At 50.6% G+C, this 15,885-nt stretch overlaps 5 protein-coding genes across 5 annotated transcripts; all 5 read right to left on the bottom strand.

Moving 5' to 3' along the window:
- Window positions 1–70: 70 nt before the first annotated feature.
- Window positions 71–812, bottom strand: FOBCDRAFT_230341 (uncharacterized protein). The gene has a single exon (XM_031187681.3). The coding sequence runs from the start codon at window positions 637–639 to the stop codon at window positions 127–129; it is 513 nt and encodes a 170-aa protein (XP_031034946.1). The 5' UTR covers window positions 640–812; the 3' UTR covers window positions 71–126.
- Window positions 813–2,984, bottom strand: FOBCDRAFT_230339 (uncharacterized protein). The gene is made up of 3 exons (XM_031187682.3): window positions 2,358–2,984; window positions 1,599–2,306; window positions 813–1,547 (listed from the first exon to the last, which is right to left on the bottom strand). Exons 1-3 carry the CDS (start codon window positions 2,785–2,787, stop codon window positions 1,252–1,254), a joined length of 1,434 nt encoding a protein of 477 aa, XP_031034947.2. The 5' UTR covers window positions 2,788–2,984; the 3' UTR covers window positions 813–1,251.
- A 5,779-nt stretch (window positions 2,985–8,763) lies between these two features.
- On the bottom strand, window positions 8,764–9,305 carry FOBCDRAFT_230336 (uncharacterized protein). The gene is made up of 3 exons (XM_031187684.3): window positions 9,064–9,305; window positions 8,911–9,010; window positions 8,764–8,860 (listed from the first exon to the last, which is right to left on the bottom strand). The coding sequence occupies exons 1-3, from the start codon at window positions 9,155–9,157 to the stop codon at window positions 8,830–8,832; spliced, it is 225 nt and encodes a 74-aa protein (XP_031034949.2). The 5' UTR covers window positions 9,158–9,305; the 3' UTR covers window positions 8,764–8,829.
- Window positions 9,306–9,778: 473 nt separating this feature from the next.
- FOBCDRAFT_50483 (uncharacterized protein) lies at window positions 9,779–10,913 on the bottom strand. Its single transcript, XM_031187686.3, has 3 exons — window positions 10,464–10,913; window positions 10,137–10,411; window positions 9,779–10,083 (listed from the first exon to the last, which is right to left on the bottom strand). The coding sequence occupies exons 1-3, from the start codon at window positions 10,703–10,705 to the stop codon at window positions 9,986–9,988; spliced, it is 615 nt and encodes a 204-aa protein (XP_031034951.1). The 5' UTR covers window positions 10,706–10,913; the 3' UTR covers window positions 9,779–9,985.
- Window positions 10,914–11,656: 743 nt separating this feature from the next.
- Window positions 11,657–12,680, bottom strand: FOBCDRAFT_242936 (uncharacterized protein; the record flags this gene model as incomplete). Its single annotated transcript, XM_031187689.2, has 2 exons — window positions 11,657–11,966; window positions 12,013–12,680. 2 exons carry the CDS (start codon window positions 12,678–12,680, stop codon window positions 11,657–11,659), a joined length of 978 nt encoding a protein of 325 aa, XP_031034954.1.
- Between the last annotated feature and the right edge of the window lie 3,205 nt (window positions 12,681–15,885).

Genomic DNA, 15,885 nt, shown 5'->3' with positions numbered 1-15,885 from the left:
AAGTTAGGTAAGTGTTGGATCTTGGTCACTTATAGAACACCTCATCACTGTCACTCTCATGCAGCCTCAATGAACGTCAAATCACTTTTATTGATCCCAATCCAACAGCTGAATTACTGTCCAGGATTAGAAGTACTGGTTCATGAAAGCACCGATATAATCCTGCTTCCCCAACTCAACGCCCTCCTTTCTCAAAATCGCATACGCCGTAGTCAAATGGAAGAAGACATTAGGAATTCCATATCCCTGCACATAATCCCGAACCTTCATATCCGCACTCTTTCCGGGGCCAAGGCCAATAGTGACAACCTCAGCACCACGCTTCTCGACAAGCTCTCGGTCAGCCTTCTCAACAACTTCAAGGACCTGGGCAATGCGAGCGTGGAATTGAGGGAATGTGGTGCACTCGTCGCGAGAGAGGGTGAGGGGCTCTGTGCCGGTTGTGCGCGCGACGATCTTTTGCGCTGTGTCGGTGGTGAAGTAGACCTGGAAGCTGAGGTCCAGCATGTCAGGGGCCAGTTTGGCGGTGGGGAATGAGGCAGAGTTGGCGTGGGATTCGGCCTTTTTGAGGATGGAGGATAGGGAGTTGAGGGCTTCCTTGGTGTGGAGGATGGCGGCGTCGTAGAGTGTGTAGCTCATGATGGGCAGTGAGTGACTTTGAGAGTGAAACTTAATTTGAGAGGAGGTAGTGTGAATTGGGTATAGTAGTTATTGCGTGATGAAGCTGGTCTGTCCGAACAATCCGAGAGGCGATGTCCACGGGGTATATATATCTCTTGGTCTCCCCGTTTCATGAGACCTCAACCCTTCTCCACTGTCTTCACCGCTTGCTTTACTAATGGACCTTTCCAGTTCCCCTCAGATCGACCGGCTGAAGACTCTAGATGCTTCCTCGATTAGTAATGGATCCATTGAGAACCATTGAGGGCCTTTTGAGACCATTGCGGAGACTGGCAGTAACGCTAAGTGTCTCCGGATCATCGGTGTCCGACATCCGTGCGGGATTGGGATACAGGCCTTTCGTTGGACGTGCGTTGAACAAGTGTTCTGAACGGTCGAATATCGCACGATTCATGAAACATCGGCTTACAAACCAGCTCTGATTACAAACTACCTGATCCAAATGAGACACGGGGAACCAAAGAAATGGCCGGCAAATATGACAGCAGAAAATACCCGGTAACAAGAAATGACCGTGACGGACGACGAGAAGGAATAACAATCGCTCCATGAAAACAGTCAGGCCATCAATTAAAACCCAAGGATCCGATTCGCCTCCGCAACAACATCATTCTCCCCCTCCGTCCTCAGCGCGCTCAGGCCCATCGCCCGACGAGCCGCTCCGTCCAGCATCTTCTCCGTGCCCCGCCCCACATGTCCGGACTCCCCCGCACCGCCAGGGAAATCCGGTCCCGGCGTCCCACGGAGGAAAGCGTCGCGCTGTCGGACCATGTACTCTGCGTTTTGGGCTGTGATTGGACAGATGGGGATGTACAGGACGGAAGAGTCTGATGTGCCGGCGTGGACTTTGTCGACGGAGTGGATTGCTAAGTAATGTTAGTACCGATGGTAATTTGGGGACGGGTGAAGGGACTTACTGTCGCAGTGCCATGCTACGAAATCTCCAGGTTGTATCTCAGGAACGTGAACCATCGTCCTCTCAAGCTCCAAATGCGGATGTAACTCCCCCGTCAACTCCTGTCCCGTCCCCGGCGTCGCACCCTGCAACTCACTATCAACATCCCTCATCAACTCCCAGTTCCCCTCGTCCAAATACCCCTGCCCCAACCTCTCACTCTTTGCCTTAAAAAACGGCCTCAGCAGCACATACGCCATCGATAGCTTCACCAGCGGATTAACCAGCAACGTTCCCTCTCCAGGCTTAGTATGGCTCATGCTCATCCACCCCTGCCACATTCTAAACATCGAACAAGCACCCAGTCCATCGTAGCGATTGTTCACAGCGTCGACACGTCCGCTGGCATCCCAGGGATCGTAGGAATCCCAGTTTCCTTGGAGGATGGCGTCGTAGACGTGTCCTGCACCGTAGCCTTCTGGTTCCCAGCGCTCTACGCTTCCGCCGTCGATGTGTGGGCCGAGAGCGAAGCTGGCGTCGCCGGGTTGGCGGATACGTAGGCGGTCGGCGTAGCTGAAGGGTTGGGAGAGGGAGATGGATGTGGGAGTGGTGGTGTGCCAGAGGGACATGAGATTGTGTTGAACGGTGAGGAAGTTTGGGTGTGAGCGGGCTTTTAGTTGGGGTGGCGACCAGTAGAGTTCGTAGACTTGAGGATCGTGAGGTGGAAATGCTGATATCGTTAGTGTAAGTCAATTGGCGAGGGGAGTGTAGGGGTAGATACCTCGTGTAGATGGGTTCTTAGCAACATACTCCTCCACCTCAGCCTTATACGCCCTCGCCTCACCCTCCGGAATAACACCCCTCACAACAACAACGCCTCTCTTCTTGACCTCCTCCCTCAGCCCATCACTACTCTTCTCAAGATCCTTGAAGTCAATCTGTGGAATAACACCTGGTCCCTTCTTGGCAACAATCTCATTCTCCCGCTTCAACTCACGAAGGAGTTTTTTCCACGATTGAACAATCTTATCTTGACGGCCTTGGAGGAGATTAAGCTTGAGCTGACGATATCGATCGGGTAAAGGCTCGCGTTGGGCCCCGGACAGTGAAGTGAATGCATCCGAGATGTCGCCTTCTTTTTTGGAGGCTAGCGATGTCATGCAGCGGCGGAGGACAGGGGGGGAGGGCTTGGCTAGAGATGCGCGGAGCATTTTGACGGCGGTTTAATGAGCAAAATGACAGGAAATTGGATAGAAAGAATGTGGAAAAAACGATGAGAGTGACGAGAAGATGATGATAAGATACAGGATTGCAGTGTGAGCGGAAAGGAGATAATGGTGTTGGATCTTATATCGAATTGAGGAGAACGCGGTCTTACTCCATTTGGACATTCCGCACTTCGAACTGGAAAAGCAAGAAATCTTCCCCAGCTTCGGGGAATAAGAACCTTGCTCAATGTGGGGTTAACTTCAGAAGGTTCTCTTGATCACGACATTGAACTGTCTTCAGCAAGCAAAGCATGAAAGTTACCAGCTACAGTGAGAAGACCGCAGTTCAGAGGCCTGAGTAAACAATCTTAAAAGGCGAGCAGAAAGCTCTCCCGAAAGGCCTTAAGTTTACACAAACAAGCATTTGCCATCACTTACACCGCGCGGTCTCCAACCTCAAGATCTGGACAGCACGTCACTCTTCGCTTACAGTGCCTCCAGGAACTCACAGCGCTAAAACTCCACTCTCATCACCACCAACACGCCTCACAACCAAAAATCACTATCACCCGAGTTCAGCATCACCAACATCAATGATCATAATACCCAAATATATTCCCCAAAACCAACACAAAAGAATACCTGTACTTAAGTTATACAAGCCGTGCAGTCCAGTTATACACAATCAACACCTAGCTCCCATCTATGCTAATAATTAACCACCCTTCCCTACGATCATTCCTCTCAAACACCACGCTTTTTTTTAATCCAGGTCCCCCAGAGCCCTCTTCATCCTCTCCTTCAAATCCCTATTCTCCATCTCCAACCCCCCCAGCCTCTGCCTCGCAGCATGTCTATCCTGGTTCCTCCCCTCCCGCTCCATCTTGAGTTTATACTCCATGTCCCGCAGTCTAAACAACCACCTGTTATCGTTCGCAGCGCTGTTGTTCTCTTCGCTCAGCGCAGCCATGTCGCGGAGCCCTAAGCCACCCGCTGAAGAGCCGGGTAGTGCGGTGGTGGTGTGTGCGCGCGTAACGGTTGAGCGGGATTTGGAACGGCTTGTGCGTTGGTCGTTGGGACCGCGCGGGATGGAGGGTGATGGGGAGTGAGGAACTAACTCGGTGCTGGAGTATGAGGCTCGCGCGCGCACGTCGTTTGCGGTGCGGAGAGTGGCGTTTTCGACTTTGAGTTGGCGATATGCTTCTTCGAGGCGGGAGTACCTTGCGTCGTGGCTGAGGGATCCTGAAGCGACCGAGTTTCTAACCATGGTTTCAAGACGGTCCAGTTTCTTGGTGCGCACCTCGAGGTTGGACTCGAGGGTTTGATACTCCCTGTGGAGATCGCGCTCGACGGATTTGATGCGCACTTCGAAGGAGCCGATCATGTTCTCGATGGCTTTGACGGCGGCCATGAGGTTCTTGGTGAAGCTGGGGAGGCGGTTGGCGATGACTTCGATTGAGGGGAGGACTTGGCGGTCGATGAGAGAGTTGCCGTGGACCCATTCCCTTCCGCATAATTTACTGAGCTTGTGCCAAAGCTGGAGGAGAAGTTCATTACGCTCCTGTAGCTGATCACGCATCGACTGTTCAAGTTGTGCGATCCTCCTGCGATCCTGACTCTTGTTTGTCTCGAGCTCAGCGATGCGAACATCTTGACTGCTTGCAGTACGGGTAAGGTGCTGATGAGACTTCTGGAACGTGTCGTACTGCGATTTGGTATTGCGGTGGGCAATGCGCTCCTTGTCGAGTAACTCGGCAAGTTTGCGACTCTCAAGGGCATGCGACTCGAGTAGTGAATCGCGCATCTTGATGATACGATCTTTCTCCACAAGAGCTGCCTTGCTGGCATCCAGATCGCGGATCGTATTCTCAAGCTCCCGCTGTAACTTGGCGATGGACTAAAACCGTTAGCTTCCGTTGTATCCCCACAATCATGAGACAACTCACCTTGAGGAGCGAAGAGCGGGTACCATTGAGGTCACCCAAAGCTTCACGAAGATTATTCTCGAGCTCCATCAACCTCTCCTTCCACTCTGTCGCCTCAACCTCCCTCGACGTCAAGTTCTTACGCAGACGACGAGCCTCATCCTTGGCCGCTGACGCTTCCCGATTGAGCTCGTTGACAAACTGCTGAACCTCCTCCTTCTCCTGGTCCGCCACGATTTCTCGCTGGTGTCGCTCTTGTTGGAGACGGTTCTCCAATTCCTTGACCCGTTCCTTTTCTTCGCGGATGCTCTGCTCGGCATTGGCCATCGCAGCTTCGAGATCACCGATGCGTATCTTGTCGGTCTCTTGCTCTTCTCGTAGGAATGCAATCTCTCCCTGTGAAGACTCTTGCTGTACCGAAAGTCGCTGGTTCTTGTCGTTCGCCTCCATGAGCTTCTGCTCCAGCTCTTCAAGCTCCTTGTTCGACGAGTCCAATTCCTGCTCCAGCTGTTGGATGCGTCGCAATTTGTTCTCCTGGTCGTCTTCAAGTCGTATCAAGGCTTCGCTCATCTTGCGCATCTCTTCCTGCAAGGCGTCAAAGTTTTCTGAGCGGTCCTGTAGATCTGCTTGTACTCGTTGCATCTCCTCGGCCTGTTGATCGGCCTCTGACTCCAACGCGTCAATCTCCTCTTGAGCCTCTTTCCGTAGCGCTTCAAATTCGCTCTCCATCTCGTTTTGCTCACGGAGAGCTTCGTCGCGTTCGGATTGTAGAGCAACAAGATCGTTCATCGCATTGTTGAGGTCCTCTTGTAGAGTCATCGCTGCTTCTTCAGCTTGTCGCTTGTCGCCAATAGCAGTCTCAAAGTCTTCCATGCAAATCTCAAGCTCGCGCTGCAACTCTTGATTCTGCAACTTGACTTCACTGAGTTTGTCGCGCATCTCGTTCATCTTGTTCTCGAGTTCTTCACGGTCGGCTTCCTCCTCAATTTGCGTCCGAGTCTTCATGCTACCCCGCGATTGGGGTCTCTCCATACCACCAACCTGTGAAGCCGATCGCTCGAGAAGACTGTCAATTGTTGAAGGGGCAGGCCGACCTCGTCGCTGAGCCATCTTGAGATCCTCAATCTCCTGGTAGAGGCGCTCCTTTTCGCGGTTCCTCGAAGTCAGCATGGATGTCTGCGCACCGACCTCGCGTCTTAGTTCGGCATTCTCATGGCGTAGCTGTTCACTCTCGCGACGCAGCTCATCAACGAGTGTGGTCGCAGCACTGAAATTGCCATTTGAGCTCTCCATGTCGCCTGAAAGGCCAGAGACGGGTCGACCTGGTGATACATTGCCGTCGCGATGTTTCTTGGTGATGTTGTAAATGTTTGTCGTGTGGTGTAAGCCTCCCCCGCTAGTCAGGCTAGACATGTCCTGCTTTAGCTTGAACACCTCCTCCCGTAGTCTCTTATTCTCGTCATCGGCTTGTTCTCTGCGCGCAGTCTCTTGCTCCAGGAGATCCTTCCACACATCGGCCTCTTCTTGTCGCTCCATATTTTCGCTAGTTCGCTCGCCAAGAGATCTGACGATATCCGCAAACTTTCGTCGCTCATTCTCCTTGGTTAAACTTTCCGACCGTAGGCGCTCAATCTCAGTGGCATACTCCTCAACCCGCTCGCGCAAAAAGATGAGCTCTTCTTCTCGCTCTTCATCTCCCATTCGGGCCGTTTGGTCTGTCGATGATGCACCACTGTGCGCTGTGCTTGGTCGTTCTCCCTCATCTCGGACTTGCTTCTCCAATTCTTTGACCCGCCTCCGCAAAACCTTGTTGTCACGTTGGAGTACCGCAAGACCAGTCTTAAGATCGACGTTTTCCGAGATCATTTCCTTGATACCCTCTTCCGACAGCTTGTCAAGGCGATCGCTCAAGAACATAACTTTGAGCTTAAGATCGAAGTTTTCCTTTGACAGCCTCTCAATCGTACTGCTCTGTTCTTTGAGCGTCAAGTTCTTGCCCGATCGGGCAGTATTGACGGAACCCATGGTGATTGAGGAATGTTTCCGGGGTGTTTCGAGTCCACCCTTGTACTTGTACTCCTTGGCCAAAGATTCGGGTACCTGGACGTTTCTAACATGTCGCGCGATGACCGTATCCGTAGGCGCTGTAGTGAACCCTTCCTTAGAGGGCTTCGGTGTCTCTAGCAAATCTTGTCGCGGCCGTTCGGGACTATCGACTTCGTGAAGCGGTTCGAGTTGCGGTAATGAAGTGTCAGTGTAATCCTCAGCGCCAAATGCCGATCCAACACTACCCATGCTTCCTATGCTGATGGATCGTAGCATCGGATTGCTGGGATTTCGTAGCATTCCAATTGCGGGAACTGCACCGCCAGACTGCAAAGCGTAATCGGTACCAAGACCAACGGTCATATCGCTGCCTTCGTGAGACTCGGGATTCGTAGCAAATGAGGATGTCGACGATCGCTGACTTCCAAAACGACTGCGCAAATATTTTGGTCGTCGGCTTCGAAGCGATTGACCAGGGGTGCTGCCCGCATCGACCTTTTCGGACAAGGAATGGGTTCTCGATAAAGGGGCCTCGTTATCGCCAGCGTTAGATACCTGTGAGCTCTCCTGTTCCGTGTCGTCCTTTTCGCTCTCGTCGTAGCTTGTGTTGCGATTGTCAGGTTGACTCGCCATGCTAACGGCGCGCGAAATAGTTCTTCGTGTTGCAGCTGCAGTCGGTGACGAAAAGTTCTCAAAGCCGGAAGTATTCGTGCTCGCGACAGTTACATCGTGATCCTCTTCTTCTTCTTGATGTCGCTGCAGAGGTTGAGGCGCAGGCTTTTTTGTCGGTGAATCGAATTGGTACGTGTCGTCGACGCCGCCCTCCTGGTTCGTGGATGCAGTTGGAATGGGCGACAAGGCGGGCAAGAAGCTAGACTCCACGTCCCTCAAGTGGCGTCTAACGTCCTCCTCAGTCAAAGAATCGTCATGTCCCCGTGTGACATCGACGGAAATAGGGTCGAAGTAGCTGGTTTCAGGGGCAGAGTGACCAGGCAGGTGCAGCATCGAGTCTTCGTGGCTTGTGGGGGGATTGCCGGTACTCTGGGGATTTGTCCGGGTCTGAGATTTTGCGTGCGTATCATCAACGGTTATCGCAATGTCGTGTGGAGATGTCGCTGTGGTTGGGTTTGCTGGCTGGGCTTGCGACGTGTCGGCGGCTATATCGCCAGTCATCTCTGATGTCTCAGTGGCCTCGTTGTGGTCCAGATCATCGCTGCCAGTGTGTGAGACGCGATGGGCCGTCTGTGGACGCGAACCGTCGTTGGTGCCGCTCGGACTTGGGCTGGGAGCCTGAGCCTTTGGGCTCTGGCTGTTTTCTCGCTCATCGTTGGCCATGATGCATTGCGGCGACCGCTATGCGAGGCAGCTGTGGTGTGCTGTGCTGGTGGTTTTTGATTGATGCAGATGCGAATGTGGATGGAGATTGTCGGGTATTGAATGGGGATGCTGAATGTTATGTCTTTCTGGGCATCGCCCGCCATAAGCTCTCACTAAAGAGAAAACCTGACTGCGCTAAAGTCCATCCCTTCAGGGCGCCGTTGATGGTGTATCGTTTCAGCCAATCAGAATCTGTGTCGTTCCCCCTGCGCTGGTTGTTTAGCGGTGGTTGGAGGGGAAATAGCGGGGCTGATCCATGTGGTCGAATTGAAGCTTGGCTCGTTGCTTGGGACAACCTGCCAGCGCTTTATGCATCAGTCGAGAGTTCAATGACAGTGATACTCGAATTCACAGCGAAGCCTCGTCATGGACGCGAAGATACGAGGTGATTAACACTTTTGATTCAACCTGAGACAGTAAACTTGCTTCTGATCGTTAGATCGCAGGTTGAAACAAGGATTTGAGTTGGAGAAGAGGACTAAATTCCTAAGCGAGTAAGCATTTCGTATCGAAGTGAAACAATCCCTCAGATTCGTTTATTTTGTGGATTGATGATTCGCAGGAGTTTGATCTACGATGCTCCATGATGGTGATTAACGTTAACCTTGGATGTCACTCTAGACCCATTGAATTGAAGTAATTATGTCATATTAATTCATGCTCACTATTTGAGCTTCCATCATTAAATATCATCCCTCTAGTTAGAGATCTTGGGGTCGACCTTGTTGCTGGAGATTGTCAGCCACAGTTTCAAGCCATAAGGACAAAAGCCACTTACCCAGTTGACTTCTCGTACTGGCTGCGGGCAAAGTCGGTGGCCTTCTCCTGGTTGTCGCGGGAGATGTTCACACCGACCTTCTTGTTGAGGAAATCAACACCTATGAATGTCAGTGATTTGTCAAGGTCCATGAGATATTTGAAGGGCATGTACCCTTATCGACGTAGTCCTCCTGGTTGTTGCTGCCGCTCTTGGAGGCATCACCAGACTTGGAGCCACCAGACATAGCGTTCTTGACGAAATCCATTGTGAGTTGAGTGTGTTGATTTGGGTTGTAGATGTAAGTGAAGTAGTTTGATGTGATAATGAACTCAATCAAGCAGCGACATTCCGTCCTTCTTATACCTCTCAAGCCGCAGCTAATAATAACGAACCATTTCCAACTTTGTTCAAGTCTCCTTACAGAATGGAGAAATAAGACCGGCAGATCCATTCGATCTCACCAAAGGTGCCAACATCTGCATCCCCCCCCTCTTTCGTCATCTCCCACTTTACAGGGGTTCTACCTACGTCACTTCAGACCCTGAGTTACCAAGACCTGTTCCCAATCTCACGGCACGAATTGCCGATGCTGATTCTAATTCCGGTATATGACTCTGGACATTTGATCATGGCTGTTTCGGACATGGGAAGCTTCTTGGTTGATTGTCGCGATGCTTTCCTGGTGAGGGGTAAGTAAACCTTGGTCGAGGCCTTGACAAGAAGCTGGCTGAGCTAGTGACACCGCCGTGCAATGGGAGCTGAAAAGATAACAGGAGGGCTAATGAGGATCGAGCAAAGCGTCGGGGGTGGAAGGGTCCAGAGCTTCTCTCAGTTAGCTTGAAGATTGAGGGAGCCAGCATGTGATGGTCCCTTGGAGGTCATTTGATGATGTGCATACTGTAGTACCAATTAATGATCTCGTCTATACTATTCCGATAGAATGCCTGTAAATGCCCCATGTTCTGTTCAATCCAACTCCATCCAATGCAAACAAACATATTATAACAATCATGCAACTCCAGGCTTCATGCCATGCTTCGTAACTTCGTCATTAATCCAATTATCCCCTCTCTGTATTTCCCTCATTTACTGGTTATGAGTTGACAAAGACTTGGTACGCCATGATCATAACCCAGACGAAGAAGACAGTACCAGTCAGAGCCATCGCAAAGACAAGCTGCCATGATTGACCTGCACCAGTTAGCAATTGCATTTCAACTTGCACCATGAGAATAAAAACGTACAGATATTTCGTTGTTGGAGCCACGCCATCGTCGCCATGCTCGTGCCCTTGGGATTCTTTCCAAAGACTTGAACATCGCACACACTCTGAATAGATCCATCCGGTCCAAATAACTGTATCGCTACGACGACAAGACCAACGAGCCAGAGTATAAAGAACATGAAACCGCCGACCATTACGATGGCGGGGAGGAGGCGTCGTTGGGCGATGAGCCAGAAAATACCGAGAATAAAGAGAATCGAGAGTGAACCGACGGTGATGAAGTAGGGAAAGTACCTGAAGACGTTAATAACCCATCTCTCAATAAACAGTGCAATGGGAGACGTACCATGGAATTCCAAGCTCAAGTTGAGTCTGGATCTGTATAAATGTCGCGAACACGCCAATGATGCTCGTCGACGCGAGGAGGATAACAAAGATCCAGAAATTCAATTGGAGAGGAGGCCAGTTGTATGTTCGAACATGTGTAGATGGCGGAGGCCCATCGTAGGTCATTGACGATCTTGTGAAGCTCGTTCCAGTCCATCCCGTAGTGCCGGTCAAACCGGTAACAGTTGATTTGGCGACCATTTTGTCGTTTTGGTTCTATAAACCAAGCGTGAATAAGAAGCTCAATTTGTCGTCCAAGTCGTCAAGATATAGTATAAGTCGTCGAATGCCCAAGAATCACGCGTCGCTGGTGTTCTTCCCGCAATGCCAAAAAGACTGCCACGTCGCAGAACAGCCCCGCCGATCGGCGACCAGTGAATCCAGCGTCGCCTTAAGGAACCTCAATTCAATTCCTAGTGAAGATAGTTTGGATGCCTCAAAATGAAGCGCTGCGTTGATGCCTCACGCGTTATATCTCTCGTCGAAGGGATTCTCGGTGTTTTTTGCGCGTCCCGTTGGATCGGGGATTTCAGGTGTGGAGATTGTGCTGCGTTGGCTGAGGATCTGGCGTCGGGTTGAGATGCCAAGAGGTACCAATTGAGGCCTCTTATCAGGTATTAATCCCACGATAGCGATTGATGTCTTGGTGTTTCGATACTCATGAAGAGAGGAAAAGCAAAAGAAGTTAGAAAAGGACAAAAGTCAACAAGACAGGGGATGAAAATGTTCTATCCAATTGAGGTCAAGTGTGAAATTACAACAAAGCGTTTTTGGGTGAGGCTTCTGGTAGAGGGGGTTGGTTGGTGGCTGGGGATGCGACGCAACAGGGGATGATGACGCTGCGATGGCCTCTGAATGGTTACACGTCAAAAGAGAAGGTCCATTTTCCAGCCTTTGTGATGAATTCTTTACGATTGATCAGAAGATCGAAGAAATTATTTGTTCTTGTCTCAGTACCGAATGTGCCGGAATTGAACGTAAAGTTAATAGTGGTTTCATGTGGTAGGCATCAAGTCCCGAGGAAAGAAAGACATTTTATTTCGAGAGTGATCTCGCAGCGCTTGTATGTACCTATGCATATGCACCGACCCAATTCCATTCATTCAACTCAAGGATATCATCAATCATCTCACAAACACCCCCAATTTACATTTACAAAAGAGTCTCGCCAAGAGCACACCGCACCAATGAGCATCCAGCGTGGATTGTGTTCTGCTCAGCTTGCTTACCATCTGCGAGCTGAGGGTTGACCTCGACGAGATCAATGGCGACAAGGTTACCTGTCTCGTGCACGCTCTCGCAGATGAAATCTCCCTCGCGGAGAGTCAGACCGCCGCGGACGGGTGTGCCGGTGCTGGGTGCCCACATGGGGTCGAGGGCATCGACGTCGAAGGATAGATGGATGGGGGTGTCGTTTCCGATGTGAGCGAGGGCCATCTCGACAACGCGGCCGATACCATGTCTGCAGATGTCAGTAATGCTCATGGTCATCAGAGTGAGAAACTTACCGGTCAACATCGTGCATGCTAAAAGCCTTAATGCCATGCTCACGGAGAATCTTCTTCTCGCCAACATCAACAGATCGAAGACCAATGTAAACCAACTTCTTAACGCTCAAGCGCATATCATCCTCGAGCCAGCCAAAGTACTCCTCGTTGTCCTCCTTAGCAAGACCAGTCAAGAAAGCAACAGGCATGCCGTGAATGTTTCCGCTGTCGCTGCTCTCAGGAGTGTTGATGTCCGCATGCGCATCGACCCAGATGACAGCAATCTCACGGTTTAGCCTCTCCCGCGTAGCCTTCGCAGTACCAGCAATAGTACCGATAGCAATGCTGTGATCACCGCCGAGGGTGAGGGTCATGCGGCCCTCGCGCGAGTGCTCGTATGTGTGCGATGCGATCTTGCGGGTCACGGCAGAGGCATGACGGGGCTTCTTCATGCCGCGGTAGTCAGGGTCAGAGGAGGGGATGAGGTCCTCGAACTGCTGGACGGACTCGTCGCCGAAGAGCTTGTAGCCGAGCTCGTCGCGGATCTCGGTCAGGAGACCGGACTCGATGAGGGCGGCGGGACCGATGTCGACGCCGGCTTTGGGCTGGCCGCCAGAGAAACCGACGGCGACGACGCCGACTTCATCGGGCTTGGAGAGGAAGCGGCTGTTGACGAGACCGGTGTTCATGATGGGCGGAATGTGGGGGGTGACGTAGAGGTGTGTGATAAGATAAGAGGAAGTGAAGTTAAGTTAAGGGAGAGATGAAGTTGGGTTGAGTTGAGTTTGAGAAGAGACTGAGTAGAAAGAGATGGGAACAAGCCTCCATTTGTATTCGGAGGTCAATTGCATTTCTTATTCTCTCTCGGCCTCTCTGAACCCTCTCATGGCTGCAATCGGCCGGCGGCACAGACACACTTCTCGCTCTACCAAGACAATTGAATATGGATAAGGTAATAGCGTCGGTTTCGGGCGGGCGCGGGGGTTTCTCTTACACTCTTCGAAGGTTATCAACAGCCTGCCACTGGCACATGTCAAGGGTCATAAGACAACCCTTTCGAGTCTAGACGAGATACATACATACAGATACAGATGCTGTGATCCTGTTGGTCCCGCTGATCTGGGTTTCTCTTACGCACATCTTCTCCAGTTTTTCGCTCGCTATGTGTCCATTCAATTCCCGTCTGCTCCAAAATCCCCGATTCCCCAATTTGAACAGGTCTCCTCCACTTTGAGTCAAGTGCCGACGATATATATCCTATGTTTTTCGCCTTGTCCAATACCTCTATACCTTTATCCAAAAGACATTCTTCATTTCATTGTCTCTGGTGTTCTTTGCCGCCGGCCATGGACGTGGGATGCACCGCTTACAGCCGTAGATAGCCTCTATTGATCTTATGTAATGTTAGGTAATACCTCTTGCGTATGCCATGGTCGTGGTCGGCACCCTTTACCCCTAAGTTACTAGCTGTGTTTTCGACGGAGGAGTCGGCGCATAAGAGTCGCGGGTCTGCCTTCCCCTAAGTTACTAGCTGTCTCTGCAACTTTCCCCTAAGTTACTAGCTTTCTGGAGTTTGGAGGAGTTTGTCTCTGTTTTTCTGTCCCACGCTCCAGCGCCCGCAAGACTTTGTTCATGGTTGGGGCTTGTTATCAAGACCCAGAAATGGACCGACGTGACCCGGTTGAGATGGAACTTTTTACGCAAGACACGAGGTCGTAGACCGATTTTACGCCGACGACGAGGATTTGAGAGGACATGATGCTGTCAACAATCATTGAGTGAGGCCGGTTTATTTCCTTGAGCTGGGGAAGCTCCGGAGCCGCACCTTTTTACCCCACCACTAACAATTCTCACTGAAGCTGGCGATGATCTCGACGCTTTGTTCTCGGCAGACCGCAACTCGCACATTCAGTAAAAAACTCGGAGGTTCAGAAGCGAATGGATTGTCCGGCCTTGGCGACACAGAAAAGATCCTCACATGAGGAAACGCGGATCTCGAGACGGATACGGCAGGTCACAGAGGGATTTAATACTCTGGCAATTATTGGCGAAGTTGACAGATCACTCTGTTGGACAAATGAGCCGGATAAGCAGCAGATTGGGGTAGGACAAAACACCGAGGTCATTCGCGATATTCTCCAACCCAGGCGAGCCAATGGACATGGTCATATCATGCACAGATCGTGAATCTACGGAAAAGAGCAATTGGACCTGGAACGAAGGACTAACGTAGGCTGACTCAGTAGATCAGCTGACTACCATTGGAAAATTCCATGACAGCTCGTATTCATGACATCGGGATTTTTAGACTCTCGATTGTTTCGGATGGGTTCTCCACTGGAAAAAGCTTAGCATCTTCATACCCTGAGTATTGGAGATGGAGGAATGTATTGAATTGCTGGTTTTACGAGATGGGGTAGAGTTAACTACCGGTGTTGCTGTACTATGAACCGGCAGTCCGTCTGAGAGTGAGTTGTGCCAAGCCGTCAGCTTCGTGGTTTGCTTCTATTCTTGACTGAGGCGCAGGGTCCCGTGAATCTGACTCTGTTTGCAAATCTGTGTTGCAAACACTCACTCCGGAGTGTTTGTCAACATATTCAACTGGTGACAGCAAGATTGTGATAGCCAAACATTCAGCTGCTGTTACCTACGATCAGCATCAACAAACAAACTCGCCAGCAAATGCCCTCCTGTAACGGCATGTAAATACACAGGCAAATTCGATATCCACTTGATCTCATCCAATATTCAATTCATCCATGGATCTTTAGGAGAGATCGCGTGCCCGGGAGCGGAGACTAGCAGCCACACCGTTCAGGGGCTCAATTCAAACCGCTGCATGCGCCGCCGGGAGGATGGGATTAGATCGAGTTTGTGCGGCTGAAATTAAAACTATTTGAAGAAACATAAAAAAGCTTGGCTATCGAAACGCCGTTGTGACTTTGTGAGGCATTGAGTGCTGCTTCCCGTGTGTACCTTGCAGCACGATAATTCAGTGGGACTTTGGATTGTAACTTGATTAATTGAAGCTAGAAGTGGACAGGCTCATTACCTGTTTTTTTACAGTGAGGAATGATAATATTTATCGCTGATCTATCCAAGTTGCAAGTTGATGAGAGAATCCCTGTAGTTGTAATCAGAAACAGCTTTGACACGCGTCCCTTCATGGATCATATTCCAATGAAACTGTGCAACTCACATCAACCCGCTTTGTCCTCATCACAGGGAACGTTGCAAAGAGGACACTGTACTATCCCTCTCTCCCTTCAACATGTCTAACCTAATACATACTCCCAAGATGAGATTGGCTACTCTCTCTGAGACACCGAACACGTTTTCTCATCGCTTCACTTCCAAAATGATTGCGGAATACAGAGAAACAGTGCGACCATAGAATACAGCTTGACGCGTGTAAAGCGTCTGATCGACCCCTGATTTATCCAAGTTTAATCCAAGATGCAACAGATTATGTGGATTTCTTTTATAGCGCCTGCAGCACCTGGCACAGGTATTGATTATCCCCTGTAGGAAAAAAACAAGAACCCCCGATGCAAGGACCCACAGAAACGTCCCCTACTCCAAAATCGCCCGCCCAAGCCCCTGAGTGTCTACTTACATTCACTAGTAGATTACAGCGTAGGGAGAGGTATCTGCCCGGCAGCTAAATTGGTGATCCCACATTTTAGGTTGGGCTAGTCTGAAGCTGGAGCTGTTCCTTGCTTGCTATTTGAGATCGCACGCAAATTGATTGCTGCAGCTCCTTTCAATTCTAACTACCTTGGACTAAACTCCTCCCTCATTCCATTCCAGCGATTCATGTTCCGTTTCATTCTCCTAAACCTCTCTTGTCTCTTCCACAACTAGAAAAAAACCTCACATCGACTCGGCGTGGAT

This window comes from Fusarium oxysporum, chromosome VIII, assembly GCF_013085055.1.
Source record: "Fusarium oxysporum Fo47 chromosome VIII, complete sequence".
In the NCBI taxonomy this organism is placed as follows: Eukaryota; Fungi; Ascomycota; class Sordariomycetes; order Hypocreales; family Nectriaceae; genus Fusarium; species Fusarium oxysporum.
Note: the sequence above shows the minus strand (reverse complement) of the source record. Positions and strands in the feature narration are given on the sequence as shown.